Raw genomic sequence first — 21,658 nt, 5'->3', positions numbered from 1 at the left:
AGCCCGTGTCCTGTTTAGCATGCTCAGTTTGTTCCTATACATGTCTCCTGTTTCAGAGTCCTCTGATGTTTAAGAACAACCTTTGTTCATGTTTGTTTTATAATGGATTTGAGCAAAATCCCTTCGCAGTGACACAGTGCGCTGCACTGACACAGTATCGCCTGACGACATGAACTTGGCCTCATTTCACCTGCTATATAATGTTATCTAATGTGATACACAGTAACACACTGTGCTAGTCAGCCGGTATTATGAAAGATAAAAGCAGCCTACATTGCTGTAATATTGAATTATAACAAATATGCCTGCATAAATGGAGTTTCATAATCAAAACATGCTTTTCTGACTTTCATATCAAATCAAGTCCAGCTTGGCTGTTTCCCTTCTTTCATTTTCTCTGTTACTTTTATCTCCGTTCAGAATTATGCGCACATTGTGTACTTGCTCCTCTTGTGACATATCCTGTGCCCCCTTTTAACATGACTGCCAAACTGAAAATGTCTGGAGCATTGCCCTTAGAGAAATTATTCTTGGGAGAAAAATGTGAAACAGGAGAAGAGCAGTACCAAACAGCAGCCTGTTATCTGAGGCTGGAAGAATTCTGTGCAAATTAGAGAAACATAATGCATTTTGTGTGGGTCACTGCACTTACAGACAGTACAAGAAGTCTGCACCTCAGTATTTTAGGCTAGTAAAATTCTCTTAGCTTCTGAGATCAGATGAGATCAGGTGTGTTCAGGACGGTATGGCCATAAGCCATGCAAGCACTAAAGCAGGTATCTGTGTTTTAGCACTGCACCCACAGTGTGCAGATGCACCATATTAACACAGGCCTAGAGGCTCGTCAGCAACCCCCTGGAAACCTCTGGTGGCTAGGTAAAAATGTGTATTTCCTAACCAGTTGCTGGAGGTTAGTGGCTGTTGCCAGGTGAAATTGGGTGCAGAGAGGGTGCTGCACCAAAATCCTCTTTGTGATTGCTTTGGTTGCTAGTGGATTGCTGCGGTCGATCATAGTTTGCACGGAAGACACTGCAAACATTTGCCATTTACTCTCCGAGCTGCACTGAAACTTGGAAACAGAGAGCGTTTGCCTTCAAAGTAAAGGTTGGGCCTTACTGCTGTAACCAACACATTTCAAAAGTCTCACTTTTCACAGTTTAACTGCTGCTTGGCAAGTAGTTTGTGAGTGTTTGCAGACAAGTCACGTCTTCCATGCAAACTGCTGGCAACCATGGCAACTTGCTAATGACCAAAGCAAAGCAGGGAGGTTTTCAGCACAGTGCAATATATATCTTTGCGACCAATTTCATGCTAGTGACTGCCAGCAACCTCCAGCAACCACTTGCAACTAGTCGGGGAATACACTTTTGCTCCTCATGACCAGTAGTTATCAGATGGCTGCCGTCAGGTCTCTAGGCCCATGTGACTGAGGCCTAACTAAGGTAGCTAGGGTTTAACTGAGTATGTTGCACTCCCCTCTCTCTTGCAAATGTGGTCACGTTTACATAAAAGAAAAAAAAAACTAAAATGCTGGCAGCTTTAAAATAGCAGTCCACAAACTAAAGGGTGACAGCATGATGGCTACGCCCATCTTTTATATACAGTCTATGCTTCTTAAGTATCAGTATGAATGCATCGCTGTAGTATTTCTCATATTGTTTGCTTTATGTTAAAAGAACAAAATTTCAGATTTATATCAAGAAGAGTGAGTCAAACTATTCCACATGCATCCAAATTTAGCTTTAATGGTAATTATTTATGGTTCGACTGATGACTAAGAAAAATGCAGTTAAGATGAGTGCTATGCTCATGTTATGAATCATCAATCCCCCAAGACATGTATGCAGAAACGCGTTTATGTAACAGCCTGTCTATACCACGACACATAGCCTCCATCCAAGGCTCATACACATGAGAGATGTATTGCAGCAGCTATAAATAGGCTGTGACTCATTTTGTTTGACTTGGGGGGCTGTTTCATAACAAGCAGAGCGTGTGCGTGTGTCCATGCGGGTATATGTTTATTGATAATTTGTTGTCAGTGTCTCTGTTTAGATGCTGCTCATCCAAATGTTTCAGCCAGATTACTGCATCAATCATGACCCCCATCTACTCAACCAACCAGATGACTTTTTTTTTTTTCTTATCAGGGGAAACCACAAGCAGGTAACCTCTCCAACATGCTGTGAAAACAGAACTTCCTGTCTGCTCCGTAAATCACACAAAAATGTCAGCATCATTTAAATGTTGGCCTTTGACACAAATTAGAGGGAAACATTTGGAATGGCATTCAGACTTATTGTGAGGCAGAAGCCAAGAGCCTCAGACCCGCTTTCCTCCTCATGCTTCTATTCTTGGGCTATTAAATACGTCACGCTGTTACCAAAGCAACCACTTCTGACCATTTGGGGAGGGGGTGGTTAGGGCTTGGGGAGAAGTGGGGGTGGAGACTTATGAAATGCTCATAAAACAAATTACATATATTAGCGGGGACATGTCTCGGGAGAATGTGAGGGGATTAATCAAAATGGCAGCTGCAGGAAGAATGATAAAACGAACAAACGCTTATTTTTAAAAGGATGTTTCAAAATGTAATCAAGCAAACAGAGTGTATACCCCAAAGCTTCTTTCCTGCAACCTACTAATGACCAAAGCAATGCAGGGAGTGCAAAATATCTTCCCAGATCTGTCATGAGGACTGACGGGACAGTGCTGAGGCAGAGGTGTGAAGAGTCAGACTCCATGTGATAGAATAATGACAAATGTGTGCTGATTTCTTCTGTTGAGCCATCATTCAGAGGAGCCACAGCTCCGTGTAAGCCGTCTCCCATTTTCTCTGAATAGGACGATCCCCTGTGAATAATACATTTATGAGAAAAGCAAGCAAAATAGTGACTATCTAAGCCATTATGATCAACATAAAGCTGCTGCTAAGTAAACAACTATTAATCACAGTCATGGTGTTTAGCTGCTGCTGGACTGCTGTGAGATCTATTATCTGCTTATCAGGCAAATCAATGACATGATGCTTATATGGAGACATTTAGACACGGCTTTCAAAGAGTGCTTAGTTGAATAGATGGCTTTGTGATGTAACTGCATGACCTTTAAGCCCATTTCTAGCATTACATTTAAATGGCAGGAATGAATCTGGCATGAGAATAGGAGCGGGATGTAAACATTCAGCAAAATGAAATAATCCAAATCACTCCCCTTGTTTGGCCCTTTTGTTCCTCGGGATAATTTTGGCACGGCCCCTAACATGTGGAATTAAGTGTAGCCAAAGCAATAAAAGCAACTTTGCAAAGCTTTTGTGCACAGACTTACAGGGAGCTTTGGAAAGTCACATGGTGTTTTTTTTATCAGATAGAGTGTTTGTTTGCCCACGTAAATGAAAATGTAACGGCATCCTAGCAGCTGTTGTGTCAGATGTGAAATTTCACAATCTTTTTCATTCAGTTGCCGACTTGAATCACAGTCACAATGTGGCTAAAAGTTAGCGGGAATGAAGGACAAAAGGCGTCAGAAGTGAATGACATTTATATAGATGCCATATGGTCAGATGACCTTCATAGAATGGGGCTAGTAATTTATTAATTTTGGGACCAAAAGGCTATACGGAATGAATGCTATAACTAGTTATGTAAAGCATGCTGTGCGGTTGCATAATCTCGTCATAATCAGAGGGTAGTCCAGATATAGATGGCCCAGTTTCCACCTGGTTTATTGCAGAATGTCAGCGGCACATCGTCCTTAGTGCTCAGGTTCACCCAAGGCTGCCATGGCACGGCTTTAGTATTCTTGAACTCCAGCCATCAAAACAACCCTCGACAATCCCATCCAAATTAATGCTGCCTGTATTAACTGCATGCATGCAGGCAGATGGCAGATAAAGCTGTTTGTGATGTGAGTCACTATTTGTTAGTTTGCTAACCTTTCCACTGAAACTCTTCTTAATGACATGACACACTAAACATAGTATATTGTAAACCCTTTAAGCCACATAACAAATGTGTGTTGATTACACAGATTAGACCTCAAGTAGACATGCAACATTAGAAACAGTGTTGCGACATCTGTTAATACTGGCCCGGCTGTTGTGTATCTGCTCTGTGTTTTTAATTTACTGCTTATGATTGGACTTATTTTTTACAAAATATTTAAAGCTGTAGCTTTTTATTTAGCTATTAGGGATTCAGTTATTAAATGGTAATTTTAGCGTCTTGATTTGAATGATTAAAGTTGCATTTTCCAAAAGCTATTTCCTATTTAGTTTGCATTTGTCTTTAAGCCTTAAATCATCACATACAGTGTACCAGTCAGCTACTTCAGTGTAATCTGGAAATTTCTTTAAGGTAACCCTCTAAGGTTTAAGTCATCACTGGTAATGACCCGAACTCTAGCTCCTAACCCTAATCCTAATCCTAACCCCTAACTCTGCTTTGGAGAACAATAAAATTACTTTTCAGGGAAAAAATATAAATAGGTTTTAAATATTTGGTTTTTTGGGGTTTTTTTTTGTCAAAATGATACATTTCACTGTCCTTTGATTGCCGAGACTTTGGAGTATAAATTGAATTAAAACAAACATTACACATTCTGATAGCATATGGTTAGGGTTTGGGTTAGGGTCATCACAGGTCACGGTTAGGGTTGACTAGACAGACTGTGTGCAAATGAAGGAAATAGATTATTACCTTCCACAGACGTGGTCAACCAACAAAGAGCAGGAGTAGTGTTACAGTCAGAGATCTATGATCCTAACTTTTAAGCAGCTACAGACCTCTCTCAAACTGGTTCATGCTGACGAGTCCACCAGAAATGTTACTGAAGGACTTGAAATGAACAGTTCATGCCAGTGTCACAGAGTTGCATATATTCCAAAGATCCAAACCTCCAAACCAGATCATTGTTTGCATGATAAATCATAGTCAATCAACACTTAATTGCAGTTATTGCTTCAGGAGGTCACAAGCCTTCTCATGCTGTTTCACCTCACAAATGTGTAATATTGTCTTTTTCCTGGATAAATCAGCAACCAAGTGGAATGCATTTGTTTTAGGGAAATGACTTTTTTGTGGGGTGTTTTTTTTCTTTTTATCTTTTATTGCAGAAGGACAGTGGAGAGAAGACAGGAAAGCTTGGAGAAAGACCAGGGGAAAGACACGCAGTAAATAGCCTCAGGGCGGATTTGAACCCGGGCCTCTGAGTTGCCTGCTCCTCCCAGCATTTTCATTTTCAGAGGTGCTGTCAAAAAAAAAAAAAAAAAAAAAAAATCCCTTCCACGTCAAACAGCTTCTCCGCACCAAACCTAATACTGAGCTGCTGCACAATCACGTCACTGTCATTTTGTTCACAGTAACAGTACAACAACAGGTTTGAATATTTTTAGTTCAAGAAGACTCAGGAAGGCAAATAGGCAAATTATTAAATTAGGCAGAGTGGGCCGTAGTCTTGACTCAAGGTGTGTATTAAAGGTTTACTTATTACAGGAAAAGGACTAACTGATATGTTCTGCAAACACTATGCTATCTGGGGTAGCTTTGAAGTTGCTGGAGTACAAAATTTGTTAGCTAAGCCTAACCAGATAGCCCCAGGGAGCAGCCTGCAAACAGTGGAAAACCAAAGTAAAATATATTCAGTACATGAATATGTACTGAATATACTGAAATGAATGATTTGTCATATCAAATATAACAACCAGTCACTTTTTTTTTTTTTTAACCCTTTTCAAAGAAGTGCTTAAAATAGAGATTCAGAAGCTTTGACCACAAGGGATTTTTGCGCTGCCTCTGCTACACCAAACTGATAGAGTTTTAAAGAACAAGCAGAATGTGTTACATGAGAAAATCAGCATCTTTCACAAGATTGGATCCTGCATGGTGTCGTCCTCCTGTAACCAAATAAGGCCATGTTTTGTGAAATCCCTTTTGCACCACTCTTGTATCTCATTTTCAAATCCTCACAGAAAATACTTTAAACAGAGCAGAACACAGATTAAAGATAATCCTCTTGGAGTTGCTTATTGTCCTACGTACTGTACTGCAATTGTAGGCATTATTAGGAAACTTGCATTCATAAATATACCATTGTGGCACATAGCAAAAGAACCCAACAGTAAAACTTTTCCAATTAAAATATATGTGATGCTATTTGATAGTGAACTTACCCTGAACTAGTCTAATTTTATTCCATCCATCATCCATCCATCCATCCATTTTCTTATCCACTTCAGGGTTGCAGGGCAGCTGAAGCCTATCCCATGTGTCATAGGGGAAGAAGCAGGATACACCTTAGACATGTCAGAACCTTCTTCGTTTTTCCTTCACAAGTTGGGTAATTAAAGATTGGACTGCTAAGGCCTTCAGCTGTCATCCAACCTGCAAATCATCTGACCTCATGGCTCACGTCTACATATGTTTTGTGGATTTGGAGAAGACATATGACCACATACCTGTTGAGGGGCACTTTGGGAGTGTGGTATATTAAGCCCTTTGTTACAGACTATTGACTTCCTGTGCAACTGCAACACATAGGGCTTGGTTTACATTGCCAGAAATGACAGACTCATGACAGACTCATTTCATGTGGACACTGGACTTCACTTGGGAAGCCCTTTTTCACCAATACTGTTTATAACCTTTATGGACAGAATTGGTTTCAGAATCACATCTCTGCCTTTTTCAGATGATTTGGTCTTGTTGGCTTTATCGAGTGGTGACTTCTAGCTCACACCTCCATGTCAGAGGCCGTGGTTTTCAGCTGGAGAAGGGTGTAAATGCCCACTCTGGCCCGGAGAGAATTTCCTGCTGCAAATGGAGAAATTCAAGTAACTCAGGGTCTTGTTCAGTCGTGAGAACTGGAGCAGGAGAAGGACAGGTGAACTGGTACAGTATCTGGAGTGATTTGGATGCTATACTGATCGCAAGAGGAAGGCCTGGGCATCTCTGCTTAGACTCCTACTTCCACAACGCTGACCTTGACAAGTGGATTTTTAAAATCTTGAGTCTTAATCCTTATACTGGAAACAAACTGGATGTACTTTCCAAATTAATCCCATTTAACAGGTTAATTTGTCTATTAAATAATGAGGTCATGTATGCGGAAGTGATCCGCACAAGCCAAAGGTTCGGGCTTCGGACTGCTCCAGACAGTCATTATTTATTATATATTATCCAATTCAGGTTGCACTGAAACACATTCATCTTACCCAACAATAACAATAGGGAAGTATAATAATCAGTGAAAGGATTTTGTTTGTTTTCTTCTTTATTAAAACCAAGCTCTAAATACACATTTAACATTAGAGAGCACGGCTACTTTGTATTACATTTTGCTCTAAATGCACCATCTTGATAGTTTTACTTGGATCTGTTTAAAATCAATGAGATCATTAATTTGGGCATCTCAAGCACAGAGCTCTGGCTGTGAGCGCTCCCGTCCCCACCCTCTGCTGTTCAGACCTTCTGTTTACGAGCAGCTTGGCTTGTTTTAGGCGGTGGGGAAACTGAGGGGCTGGATTTTTTTTTTTTTTATTTTATTTTGACCTGTGACTCAAGCTAAATTACTCAATCCAAGAACAATATAATTGGAGCTGGAACTGATCAATAGGTCTAATTTTCTGGTAATTTGACATGTTTATTTCATTCACACATGCCTGACTGCTATTCAGTTGGCAAATCCTGTTGAAATTTCAAAGTATTTTTGGCCCGAGTTCCCAAAATGGCCTCAACCACGCTCAAAGCTCAGAGAGCAGCTATTGTCATTCTCACGGGAGGCTTCTTTTTTGGGTTTAACGTTTACCAAAGGATGTAATCTTCACTTTTATGTAATACAGACCGAATCCTAATCCTGGCGGTGTTCCACACAGTGGGGTGGATTTTCTTGAGAGCCGAACGAGAGGATCGTCATTCCTATAAATCCTAAAAAGGAATGGGAGGCCAGTTCAGCGGCAGCCGCTAGAGAGGCAAACCATGCAAAAAGGTCTTTGAACAGTTGGCTGAAAGGGCTTAACCCAGACTGAGCTGCTCCCTTGATGCTCAAAGCCAACAAACCCAGGCAGCAGCAAAGAGATGGAAGGAATAGTTCAAAGATGAAAACCTGGCTCTGTGAGAGGGTTTGGCTCACAGGGACTGTTGAAGCCTCTGCAGCCTTAGGCCACCCTGTCCATTCACTTATGAACAACCACCCTATGGGCCGCATGTCTTTCTCACGCTAAGCCACGCTCATTACTAACGCAGCTATATAATTACATGTAATAATTGCCCTGTTCACTGGCTGATCGCTTTCTGAAACCATCAATTATGCTTTCACCTAAAAAGGTAAGTGCTGCTACCTTCAAATCAAAAGTTACAGAGGGGCCATTGCAAAAAGTTGCCTAATGCTGCTTATCTAGTTTCTGATGCTTTAATAAATAATTGACATTAGTTTATGGCAGCTGAGTGGAACAAAGATTAACTAGTAGTTTCTTCAAATACTGTTTTTAATGATATCACTGAGGCATTTTTCAATAAAGTCTTTCTGTTTTTCAATCCACATTTGAAACCACAAACAAACAGAACCGATAAATGGAAGTTATACACAAAAACACTTGATTTGCTTGGCTAAATATGGCAAACTGAGAGTGCAAAATAACTTTTTCCTAAAAAAAAAAAAAATTAAAAAATTGAGAGGAAAATCCTTCTGTTTTCCAGAAAGTCAAGTGTTTTTCCCAGAAGCCTGAAGACAGAAACCCCAATACAAGAGTAACAGACGCCTTTAACAAACACATTCATCGTCTCACAGTGCATGACTTCTTTATATTATTGTTGACTGTTGTAATGTGGGATAATGGAATTAGACAGTTGAGTTGTTATTGTGCAAACAGAAAGAGCGAGGGCGAGGAGGAGGGGAAAGTGAAAGCGAATAGAGGGGTTTGTTGAGGACAATGGCTCAACTGAGCAGGGCCATCTGAGGTCTGTTTATTCTGTCCTTACCTCATGATCCCGCTACCCAGTGTTTATTCATTCACTTCACGTCAGCAATTCAAGAAGAAGTCAAATAGCCTGAACGTGGCCCTCGGTGGAAAGAGAAGATGTGATGAAATATGCATACTTTATGTAAGTGTACAGTGGGCAGTTTCTTTGTACACGTCATGGATGAACTCAAGCAATACTCATCATCTTCACTCGTGCTCCACATGTATTGGCTTTAAGTTGATGTGTAATTTCAAGCAGGTTTGATAGACATGTGACCATTGCAAAAAATGTTTTTAAGTCCCACTGAAAGACTATGAAAGAAGCTGTGAACACCACAGGTCTTTAAAATGTTGGCATTGGCTCATGAGTTATGCAATATGGCTCCACATGGTAATGAGTTGCCGTGACTTGAAAAAAAGAAACCAGTGGGACTTAATAATGATGAGAGGGAGCTCAAACACAGCTGAAGCAGTGCTCGGGAGATAGAGGAAGAGCCATACTATCAATAACAGAAGGCACAGTGGCCGTCCTGAAAAAACTAACACCCACACGGTTCGCTGTTTATGTAACCTTGCAACAAACAGACACATACAGTAAGTGCTTCTGACTTGGCCCGAGGATTGTATGTGGGAAACTGACTGTTCAGACAGTCGCTTTACATGAAGTCAACCTCAGCAGACGCTGTCCAAGAGGAAAGCCAAGAGCTCACAAAACTGATGAGGGGAAACTTCGTCAAAGAACAAGACGAACAGCTCAGTGAATACGGCAGCATATTATTTGGTCAAATGAAGCCAAAAACAAAACCGTTTAAATCAAGGGTTCAGGATGTTTGGTGCGGACCTCGTCATGACTAACAAAGTGACTGCGTATAGTGCCGACCAAGAAGCACGGAGGTGGCAGTGTGCTGATACGGAGCTGCACGAGCGCAGAAGCTGTGGGGGAGATGACATTTATAGAGGCACCACGAAAACAAGTTTGTGTACCCAAGTACTGAATGAAAAGATGACTAAGAAGTTTTGGCAGGAGCAAATTGATCCAAAGATACTTTTTAAAGACAGAAAAAGTTAAAAGTATGACCAGGCTAACTTCAAACCATGGGCTGTATTTTGAAACTCCTTCAGACAAAGTATGGTACGCATATTGTTAAATATGTGACCTCACTGAAAGGTGTCCTCACTTGTTGCAATTGGGTTATCCAGTACAGTACAGTGCAAAAGTCTTGATCCACCCTTCATTTAATTACATTTTGCTCGGAAAATGGGAAATACGTGCAACAATGTTTTGAAGCGTGAGAACACAACTGGGAGCAGTATGTAACGCAATTCTAATGAGCTTGAAAGTCAACTTTTCATATGACCACTTTTATTCTAAAACACAGCCTGAACTCTCTGAGGCAGCTTTCTTATTTCTTCAAGCAGTCTTCAGGAATATTCAACCAACTTAGGACTCCGCTCCATTGTTTCCTGTGGCCTATTGAGGTCACTGGAACAAAGGTGTTCCAGTGACCTCAATAGGCCACAGGAAACAATGGAGCGGAGTCCTAAGTTGGTTTCAACTGAAACCACTGATTAAATATGACCCACGCCCCCTTCACACCTGGGCACATGTGTTCAAGCACATGATCAATAGAGGGCCATAACCACCTCCAGGGGACTACGCCCACAGGGGTTTAAATACCTGGGTCTCTCCACCATTTGGTTGAGAACTGAAGAAGCCTTTCGGATGAGAGGTGAAACGTCTTCAAGAAACAAAAAGAAGTCCAGTCGCCTTTTTCAAGCTCCAGAGACTACTATGACCTGGATAACTGAGAATCTACACAGACATATCGTCTTCAGGAATAGTTCTCCAGGCTTCTTGAAGGACATTCAAAGCTCTTCTTTAGATGTTTCTGCCTTTGGGAGGTCAATCCATGACTGATAGTGTTCCATTGTGTGTTTTCCTTCTTGACAGCCACCCTTCTACTGAGACCATTTCTGATGAAGCTTCAGTGAACAGTAGATGGATCATCTGAAGGTCCAGATGCATCTCTCAGGTCCTGTGTCAGGTCTTTGCTGGATGTTTTTCCTGCTTCTTAAAGACATGATTTTCAGATATTGTTAATCTGCCGTAGATAGTTTTTTTTTCTTTTTTAGAGCTGACACTTCTTCTTTCGTCATTCAGTTATCCAGTTTCCTCAGATTTTTTTAAGGACGCACTGAAAACCACTGCCAACATATGCTAAGGTTTTGGCAAAAAGCTCTTTGGAAATATTGATGAAACAATACTATTTTATAAACTGTGTAATCTTTGTACAAATCTAAAGAAATTTGTACAATTATGTGTTTTTGCAACAGGTTGCTTGTAAGACATTGCATGAAGATGCAATTTAAAATGAATTCTTTGCTAAGTTGTCTGTTCTGTGCAGACACAGCACTGATTCATCCTTTGATTTTGGAGCCTTTTTATGTTTGAATGATTTATAGGTCAGTGTTAAATGGATTAACAAACAAAAAAACTTCCTCAGAAAACACTCAGGTACAAGGAGTGGACTCAAAGTGTGTGAAAAAGCAGCCAATGTCCAGAGAAAATATATGCAGGACCTTCAGAGAGCCTGGAGAATGTTTGCTCAAGACTCAAGACTTTTGCACATTGCTGGAGATATTAGCATTACATTAAGGGTAAGGTAAGGAAGTCAGACATTCAACGTTTCATATAAATTTAACTTCAGTCTTCTTGGGATTTGGCTAAAAACAGTAAAACTCCATTAAACTTTGCACTGCTGTACTGTTTTGTGTTATGACATATACACACATTTTTTTATGCACTCTCACTTACATCAAGGGTGTTAAGATGTCTCAACAGCTGACTCACTGTGGGCATTATCTATATTTCTATCATCTGGGGAACAAATGCGGTAACTTTCTTTTTTACTTTAACATCCCAACTACTTGTCTATCCCTCCCCTCAGGGCGACTGGAGAGCTGTGTGGAGCCCAGTGAGAGTTCCTTGATGATGGGAAGTGGTGTGGGTGGTGAGAATGAGTCATCCATCATCTGTCCATTGCCTTAGGTTGCTGCCGCTGGTGCAGAGCCGAGTCGAGCCCCGTCTCACAGCGCTGAAGGAGCAGTGATGTCACAGTCGTCACTCTTCTGCTCTCTCATCTGCACCCTCTTCCCTCTTGCAGTGCTCTTGGCTTTGGCTGGAGTGGGATACAGTAATAGCATCAAGTGTGTTCATTTATCCCCCTGTCTCTGTGTGGCATTTCTCCTTAAACTGCTGACTTTTTTTTCCATGGGTTTTCTGGCTGGGCGGCTGTCTAGTAGTGCGGATACACTGAATGTAGCAATGAAAATTAAATAGTGGTTTCCGTGAGATGTGGGAACATCATGTGCCAACCTCAAGAGATTATTTTCCTTTTCAAAACTTCCTTTTCGGAGAAAGCCTATCCCGCTCCTGACCTGCCTCAGTGTTTCTTAGAACAATGATTTAAGCGCACTTCTAAAAAAAGATAACATTGCAGGGAGATTAAGCATCTGACGTGTTTTTCGTGTTTTCACCGGGAGCGGAGTGTGTTTCTTTTTTAGAACAACACAGCCTGAGTTTGTTCTGTACATGACAGCCCTCATGAATGACTCACAGTGTTAGCCAAACATCTGAAGAAATTACCACCCACATGCTGATGCCAAAAAAAAAAAAAAAAATGACGCGGTTGTTCCATTAAGCAACTTTTTATTCATCTTACTGTAGATAAATTTGATATTAAATACAAGCTGATGGCTCCAGTTCTGTCAAGTAAGTGACTCATCACTGGATAAATTACTGGGGTTACATAAGAACTGTACTTTCTCAGCATATGATTAGCCTTCCAATGAGGTGACTTCATGCTTTTGTATTAGAAACAAACCGAACCAAAGCAGAAACAGCAGTCTGGATAACCTGAAGGCATGTTAAAGGTTTGGGTCAAAGCTCTGAGGGTCTTCCTGTGTCACTGAAGACAAGCCATAGTTTCTGTTGACATAGTTATTTAAAGTACAGGGAAATAACAATGTTTCTAGCTGATTGGGGTTCTTACTTACACTGAACAACACGTGTAGGCTCATGTCCAGAAATATAAGAATATGTTGGTTAGATGGCTTAAAATACACATTCTTATTATTAAGGCTATACTGCCCTCTTAAGGTTCTTGTAATAAAACATAATATTTACCTCCATACTGGATGGATAAATTGTAATTAATGTTTAGTGTTGGAAATATAAGAAAGCATCAACTGCTTTCTAATATAAACAATAAAAATAAGCATATTTTTCCATTATCTCCACACTATAAACTCACCCAGATACTAAAGAAAATACTCAAGTGTACACTCACCAGCCATTTGATTAGGTACACCTTGCTAGTACCAGGTTGGACCCACTTTTGCCTTCAAAACGACATTAATTCTTCATGGCATGGATTCAACAAGGTGCTGGAAACATTCCTCGGAGATTTTGGTCCTGATCCGGTGACTGCGGAGGCCATTTGAGTGCAGTGAACTCATTGTCATGTTCAAGAACACAGTTTAAGATGATCTGAGCTTTGTGACCTGGTGCACCATCCAGCTGGAAGCAGCCGTCAGAAGATGGGTACACTGTGGTCATAAAGGGGTGGACATGGTCAGCAACAATACTCAGGTAGGCTGTGGTGTTGAAACAATGCTCAGTTGGTGCTAAAGAGCCCAAAGTGTGCCAAGAAAATTACACCCCCCCTGCAGCACCCTGAGCTGTTGGTATACGGTAGGATGGATCCACGCTTTCATGTTGTTCATGCCGATTTCTGACCCCAACCATCCGAATGTTGCAGCAGAAATGGAGTCTCATCAGACTGGGCAATATTTTGGATTGTCCAGTTTTGAAGACCCTCAGTCTCATGTTCTTACCTGACAGGAGTGGCACCCCTGTGTGGTCTTCTGCTGCTGCTGCAGCCCATCTGCTTCAAACTGAAAATGCTGAGGTTCAGTTTGAGAAGTGGCATAAATATTTGTGCTAATTGGTGTCATAGTAGAGCTGCCTTGCTTTTACATATCCAGACTACCTTTGGTTCAAGTGTTGTAGGGATCCAGCAGACAGCAGTCTGAAGCAAGGCTGCGTGCATATGTCCTTGTAAGACTTTCAAACGCTAACATTTTGGATCTCTGTTATGGAAGTTTAGTGCAGCTATGTTAAAATGTAAACAGCTGAAACCTCAGCCCAGCCCTGGCCTAGCTTGCTGCTCATAGGATGATGGCAATGGTAGCCAATTAACACTGTGATAGCCAAGCCAGGAAGGGCAGAGTGAAAGTCTTTCCTCTTGGCAGAGTCAGTGGGGGGTGGCAGATGGTGCTTAGACAGGCTAAGCTGTGTACTTCTGTCTGTGTGGAGATTAAAAACCAAGTGCTCCCTTGTAAGTGTGAGTGTAGGCCAATCAATAAAGTCTTCTTAAGGTTTTTCTCCTTTAATTCTATTTTTTATTTACGTCCTACATTTGCTTCCAAAAGTGCTTGAATTTGCAATCAACTCCATGATGGAACAACCTCTAGAGGGCACCAAAACAATGACTGGATTTTAGTTCAGTGGATTAAGTAGTGTAAAATAATTTTTCCATCATCTTTCTCCATTTGGGACTTTTGTTTGTTTGGATCTTTAAGGTTGCTGGAAAATATGGAACAAAACCCACAAATGATGCATCTAGCTATACAGGAAAAAAGCAGCTCTGATCACCGTAATCTGCTCTGTTTGGCCTCAGAGGTAAATCCAAGTCTGAGAGTGGCTTAAAGACGCTCTCCAGTCATTACACAGTGACTGGAGAGCGAGCCTTAATGGCCAGAACCAGTGCCTCCAGCTCCTGAAACATGAGACATATTCAAATACACTTCCATAAACAGACTCACCAAAACTAGATTTAAGGCAGTCTAAATAGCGTCATAGTGCTCTATACCTAATTGTGTTTATGGTACAATATTTTTTTAAAAAAAAGTATAAATCATCAAAAGGGATTCAACCCCTCTTTTGCAGAACTGTCTACTGAAACGGTAAACTTTTCTAAATCCAACAGAGGAGGCTGCTGCTAATGCTAGCCAGCATTCTAGTAAAGTCCTTTCCTGGACCAGCTTTCACACAGTAGACAAATCCTGCAATGTAGCTGTGCTGGTCCAAAAGCTTTTCTTAACATAACCCATGGACTGGTATTGTTGGAAAATTATAAAAAAAAAAAAAAAGCATTTGTGACAGATTCATAGCAGAGTTAAAAGAGCTGCGACTAGCCCAGTGTTTTTGGCTATTTTCACTCAGATCTGTCTGAATTGTAACTAGCGCTGCAGAGCACTGATATTCTGCTTGTAGTATTGCGGAACCGGGACAGCCACCATCACTTCTTTTCCTTTGACGGCTTCCCGTTGATCAGGCCCGACTCCCAGCGTTGCCAGAGAGAAGCCTTCTGACCTCCTGCTCTGTGAACTTTTGGCTCCTGCTGTGAGATAAGACAGAGAAAAGAACTTGGATTTAGAGTGGGAGATTAGCTGGTGCTTTCTCAATTCAAAATCAATTGTACTAATCTGAGCATTTGTAACACAAGCAGTCTTTACAGATATTTTAAACTTAATGCTTTTCTGTCAGATGTTTTAACGTAACAGTACAATATTTAAAATTCTGTTCAACCTGTATCTCTTTGCTGATGTGGTGAGCTCTGTAGCAGCACTATTCAGTGCTTCCTTATGTATTTCAATGCATTACACAGAACAGAAACGTGTTTTTATTCCTCTGTTCTTGCCAGTGTTGGCGAAACATGCCAGAATTTTGCAGAACAATGCAGAAAACAAAGTAGAAATAAGAATGAGTGCCAGTGCATCACCTCTGTCTGCTCCAATTTCATCTGATCCTTTTTAGGAGGTGGCCAGACCCGTTCCAGTTTCCCCCGAGACTGTTTCCTGATATCTGTAGGACAGAAAGAGAAACAGAACAGGATAATGCTGGAGGGTTTGATTTCAATCAGCAGTTGAAATGATTAAAATGCTTGTCCAGCTAACCACCCACACTTATAACCTAAGGATCACTACAGCCACTGTGTTAAGTTTCTCCAGTGTGTGGGGAGCTGTGTCCAAGAAGCTGTTTTAGCAGAGAGTAGGTTAAGGTTAGCGTCTCTGTGCTGCTTTGTTTGATTTTCCAAGGTTTAGGCTGGTTTTGAGATTCTAAACCGTGTCAGAAATTGGGTAATTTGGGCTTCTGCTACACAAGAACTCTTTTTCCATGTCTTCTAAATAGCAAATAGCAACAATGCCGGTGTTTTGCTTGAGACATGTAACTTTAGCGTCACTCTTTTAGCATGTGTGCAGCCATCATGAAGTCAGCTGGGCACTGTGTTTTCAACCAAGTTTTTGCAGAACCTACACTATATGGACAGAAGTACTGGGCCACGCACATGTTGCACCTACAGGAGCTGGAAAGCCGTGCCATGAAGCTCCTGGTGCACAGTTTTTGTGCTGATGTTGATACCAGAGAAGGTTTATCTATTTTGTATTATTTGCCACATCAAGTTTATGTTTTCAGTGTCAGATTTGGTGTCCTGTCAGAACATAGCAGCATATCTGGGTAAAATAGTACAAAGTGCCCTGTTGTAGATGGTAAGGATAACAGAAGAGCGTATTTGACCTTAGAAATGACTCACTTGCTTCCATTTAGACACATATTACTGTCACTTGTAGCTTTGTCAGCATCACCTGGAATCAACCCAGTGTTCGACATCAGCCACTGATGATGGAAATACCAACATGATGGCACTTAGTGACATACTGTGTTGATATCCAAGCTCTCGTTCAACAATAGGAAACATTCTAAAAACTGCTGTACACACGTTACATACATGTTAGCGCTCTGAAGGGATTTTCATTTGTACACGGCTATAATCAAACTAGGGCATGCAGGTAGTGGCGTTCATGTTGTCCCTCACTTAACAGTCAGATCAGGCAGCTGCCCAAAAGATGTGCCCTCAACCGCCTGTGACAGGGATGACAGTAAGTTGTCGATAAAACTATGTGATATTGAGAGGCATTCATTAAAGTGCTCAGACTGAGTGTCATGAGTGTCATGGCTGTGGGATGAATAAAGATCTAAATGACTCTTGCTTTCACTTTGAAAGCCTTTTAGAGCCCATGTGCTTCAAATTGTCAGCAATATTTACCTAAATGAGCAAATTAGGTTACAGTTCATACAAACTTTAGTAGAGCAGAAGTATAATCTAGCAAGCTAGTATATAAAAGTTTCTCAGTGAGTAATATAAATGTACTTAAGAACGGTCCTTAAGGGCATTGCTTAAGTGAATGCAGTATTAAACACATTACAGATCACGTGTACTAACCTTGCATGAGTGTTTGTGTGCTTCTTGACTTTTCTTCATCTTCACTGTTCTGTCTCTTCTCTCCATACAGAGTGCGTCTCTGTCTGCGCAGCTCCTCTTCTCTTTCTTTGGCCTCTCGGATGTCCTTCTCTACATCTGGCTGCAGAGCCAGGGCTGGACGCAGCTTGAAGAAGGGGTTTTGTTTGAGGATCGAGGACTCTTTGTTTGTGTTCGCCTCCTTTGCTTTACCCTTGGTGTCCACAGCTAATGTGGAGACATCATTGCTTATAGAGTCCATGCTTCTGCACAGGCGAACGTGTTTGTCTTGTTTTGGGTAAGGGGCTAAGCGTGTTTTGTCTCGTGAACCCCCAGTTGGGCTCTTTGATCTGAAGCTGTCAGGACTTTTTTCCTTCTCAGCAGTTGCAGGCTGGTACAGCCTGAGGGAATGTGCTCTGGAAACAGGGCAGGTTTTGAGGGAAAACATCTCAAGGCTACGTGTGCGCTCCAGCACTGAAGGGTAAATGTGACCTTTCCTCAGAGTGGTAGGGGACTTATGGTGCCTTGTTGGACCCTCTGGGTTGTCCTGTTGGAAAGCCTCAAACAGCAGTTTTGTCTCTTTTAATTGGCGGAGCTCTCCTTTGCTGTACCCCCCTGGGATTTTACCCTGGTTGACCAGCACCAGTTCTCTCTGAATGTCCTGACTTATCTCTTTATGCATCTTCTGCTCAGAGAACTGCCACTCATTGCACTGACTGACACCCACCTTGGTAGGAAGTGACTCAAGAGAGACATGTGTCTTGAAGGGAATCTCCAGCACATCTGGATTCTCTGCAAGATTGAAAACACCCCCAGCTCTCTGCAACTTCTGCTTCCACTGGGCTGCCTCATGGAGCTGCCTCTCCATGGAAGTTTCAGCAGCTGAGAAGCGGTGTCCAGTGGACAGAAATGGAATTTCAGTAGAAGAAGTTTCATGAGAGTTAAGGGGAAACAAATCTGGAGGCACCCAGCTGTCACTCTGATTATCATCGGAGTCACCTGGCTCCAGTCTGGCAATCCTCTGATGTTCTGGCTCTCCTGGAATTGTGGATGAAGATGTCCTTGCCTTTGTTTGAATGTCTTCATCCTCATTGTTTTCCTTTTCCATCAGGCTCACCTTTGCGTCCTCTTTCTTAAGAGTTTCAAATCTACTTTCTTCCCGCTCTTCTTCACCAGTGAGATTCCCTATTTCAGTCCCAAACATACCCCTTTCTTCATCCCTCGTGACAGCCTGCTCTTGGGTATGAGGGTTCTCTGACATTTGCACATCATGCCGTAGTTGCACCAGCTGCAGTCGATGAAGCAGTTTCTCACCTTGTTGGATATCAGTAGCTATTCTCCTGCTTCCATCTTCCTGCTCTCCCATTGTCACCCTTTCTTCAGAACCTTTGGAGCTGGGAAGTGGGGGCACTTGCATTTCTGTGCTGCCACTTTCTCTCCTCACCCAGTCATACTTCACGAGGTTACAGTCCAAAGATGCATGGCCATCATATGCTTCATTTTCTTTGGCCACATCTGCTTGGAAGTCGGCAACTTGCGGCTGATGGGTTGCTATATTGGTCCTGTTTTGGTTGCATTTGCAGAGCTCAAAATCATCATCAATTGAGGCATTTGTCTCCACACTCTCAATATCCAGATTTTCTCTTAACAGTTTTGAGTCTGTTTCATCAAAACCACAAACGTCCTTGTGTTTTGTTTCGTTTCCTTCTTTGTCTGAATGCGTCTCATATTCAGAGCTTTCTTTGTGGTTTGCATGTAATTGTTTTGGGTAACTGTCTTTCTCTGTGTTGGTTTCCCAGCAGTTTTCTTTTCCTTCACTCAGAATTACAATATCCTCAGGTTGCTCATTCTCTGTTGCCATATTCCGATAAGGTCTTCCAGTGGCATCATGGCCCGTTTCCATCAGACAACCGGTGACATCCATGGGTTTTTGATCTTGATAAGTTGGGGGAGGGGAGTCTCGTTCGTCGGATGCTAATATGTTGTCCATAGACATCTGCGCTGCACTTGCAGTCACCTCTTCATCCACCTTGTTCCGTGCTGCCATTAACTGCTCCTCACTATGAGACAAGTCTAAGCCTCTTGGATTAACTTCAGCCTCAGTTGCGTCAACTGAAGGGGTCACACCAGAATTACTCGCTGTTGCACCTGTGCTCTCCTCTGCCGGCAGCAACGTAGCTGTGCAGGATGGAGGAGGAGGAGGAGGTTGAGGGATGAAGACATCATCTGCACCTTCATCATCCATCACACTGTAGTACCTCACCATAGAGGTGGGAGCAGCAGAGATAACTGTGCTCTCGTCTTGCGACTTTTCACCAGAGGCTGCTGACGGACTCTCAGTGTGGCTGCTCACGTGGTCAGAATCCATCTTCATCCACAGACCACCATCATCGTCGGAGAGCAGAATTTGAGGGCTGGGTCTAGGGCCTCTTGTTTCCATGGTGACACGTCTTTGAAGCACTTTACGGTGTTATATCTGTGCTGCCTTCTAATTAATTTCCTTTAAGTTTAAATAGGAGACATGAGTGTCATTGAGGCATTTGAGTCAATGCTAGTTATTATCATCATCATCATCATTATGAACTGTAAGAAGAATACTAAAATGTGAAGTATGGTAGTAAAGGTTGCTTTTACTGAAGAAGAAAAAAAAAAGGTTTATTAGATTATGTTTATAGTCTAGATATGATTTTTAAGAGGACATTTGGCAGCCATGTGTATAGCTCTGTTGTACCTTAAAGATCTTAAATAAGATTTTGGCACAGGCAAATCTGACCTCAGGATCAAGTTATATATTAAGACCCAACAACAACAGAGGTGCCCCGTGATGGCATTTTGTCTGCTCTTGTGCACCTATAATGGCAAACGTTCATGCCCATGGGTGGCATGATATATATTCCTGCCAACAGTTTTACAATATTCCCCTGAGAATTAAGACATGTAGCAACACAGGCAGTGAGAAGTGATATAAAAGGACAAGTAATGGATGTTCATAACGCATTCCTGGTTAAATGAACACAAACCAGTCAAATTCTGCAGCTCTAGGATATTTACCCATGTTTACTCATCCACTCCATTTATAGCACCTTCACTGGGACATGAAATGTGTCTTGACCAAAATTCTACTTTGTGTTTTGGTAGCTTTTCTCTCCCCTGCAGATCAAGTTCAGATGTTTCTGCTAACAAAGGAAAAAAGCAATTTCCTCATAATGCAGCTCTGCCTTTTCTAAACTCTGATTTAACCCATCAGCTATTCAAACATGCATTGTGCATTAACTCTGATGCATCAAGATATGCTTTTCCATAATGGAAATCTGTGTCCCGGCATAATCTGGTTTCCTGAGCTGCAGGTTTAAATCTATGAGTCTATATTTACACCTGTATTCAGGGGCTTAATGCCAGCCACACTGCAGTTAAGGATTATCAACAGCAGTAGCGCCGCACTGTATATAAAGCTCAAGCAACAGGACATATTAATGCGCCTTAATGAGCTTAACCTATTTATTCCAGCGTGCTTTAAAGGAACACTTTCCTCTCTGTTGTTGCTGTAAGGAGAAGCGTTCTGGAGATTATTTAAATACTGTAATAGTATAAAAACTGTAGTAACTGCTATTATAAATGTAAACACCTCCTTTTCCTTAAGTGACTGTGGAACATTACATGCAGTGTTGTGGTTCCATTATCCACTATATGAATGGCAGTTATTCCTTTACACTCACACACAATCAGCTGTTCTCACTTATGTTTTTGTTGTGATAATATGACTTCATCTTTACTATGCCAAGCACACACATATATATATATATTTGCTGTTGTCAGACAAAGCTCTCCTATTAAAACCTGGCCCTTTTTCAGTGAAAAAAATTAAGACTGAAAATCAATCAAGCACAGAGGTCGTCTCATATTTTAAAGGAAGACACTCACCTGATTGCTGTGCTGCGGTCATCACCTGTGTGTGATAGCACTAACCTCGATGGAAATATGAATGATCCAGCTGATCTACTTAGCTCATGTACCCTCCTCTACTGTATGCCATGTGAGCAAACAAAATCCTCATCTTTAAGTAGCAGCGCACAGTTCACATGACCTGCAGCGAGTGACCCCAAAGAGTCGGATGAGGCGCTGCAAAGTAAAAATATGGAATTTGATAGTGAAGCAGCACATGTGGGAGGTCTGCATGTTTACTGCTTTCACGTGAAATTATGAGTACATCTCAAATCTAACTGTGGGACTTTGCAGGCAATAGTCTCAATCAATAAGCCGTCAAATTACCACATATTTCATTTAAGATCCACTAACATAAAATCAGTTTAATGACTAATTTCAGTGAGAGGCAACCTAA

The 21,658-nt window shown here is 41.6% G+C and overlaps 1 protein-coding gene across 2 annotated transcripts; it reads right to left on the bottom strand.

Annotated features, from left to right (window-relative positions):
• Nucleotides 1-14,390: 14,390 nt before the first annotated feature.
• On the bottom strand, nucleotides 14,391-21,362 carry LOC115784319 (uncharacterized). Of its 2 annotated transcripts, none has more exons than XM_030735499.1 (4): nucleotides 21,241-21,362; nucleotides 17,305-19,819; nucleotides 15,802-15,884; nucleotides 14,391-15,420 (listed from the first exon to the last, which is right to left on the bottom strand). In XM_030735499.1, exons 2-4 carry the CDS (start codon nucleotides 19,757-19,759, stop codon nucleotides 15,319-15,321), a joined length of 2,640 nt encoding a protein of 879 aa, XP_030591359.1. In that variant the 5' UTR covers nucleotides 19,760-19,819; nucleotides 21,241-21,362; the 3' UTR covers nucleotides 14,391-15,318. The 2 variants fall into 2 exon arrangements, with proteins under 2 accessions (XP_030591359.1, XP_030591360.1); XM_030735500.1 differs by having other exon boundaries at nucleotides 14,391-15,417.
• Nucleotides 21,363-21,658: the final 296 nt, after the last annotated feature.

This window comes from Archocentrus centrarchus, chromosome 8 (genome assembly GCF_007364275.1).
Source record: "Archocentrus centrarchus isolate MPI-CPG fArcCen1 chromosome 8, fArcCen1, whole genome shotgun sequence".
NCBI classification, from domain to species: Eukaryota; Metazoa; Chordata; class Actinopteri; order Cichliformes; family Cichlidae; genus Archocentrus; species Archocentrus centrarchus.
Note: the sequence above shows the minus strand (reverse complement) of the source record. Positions and strands in the feature narration are given on the sequence as shown.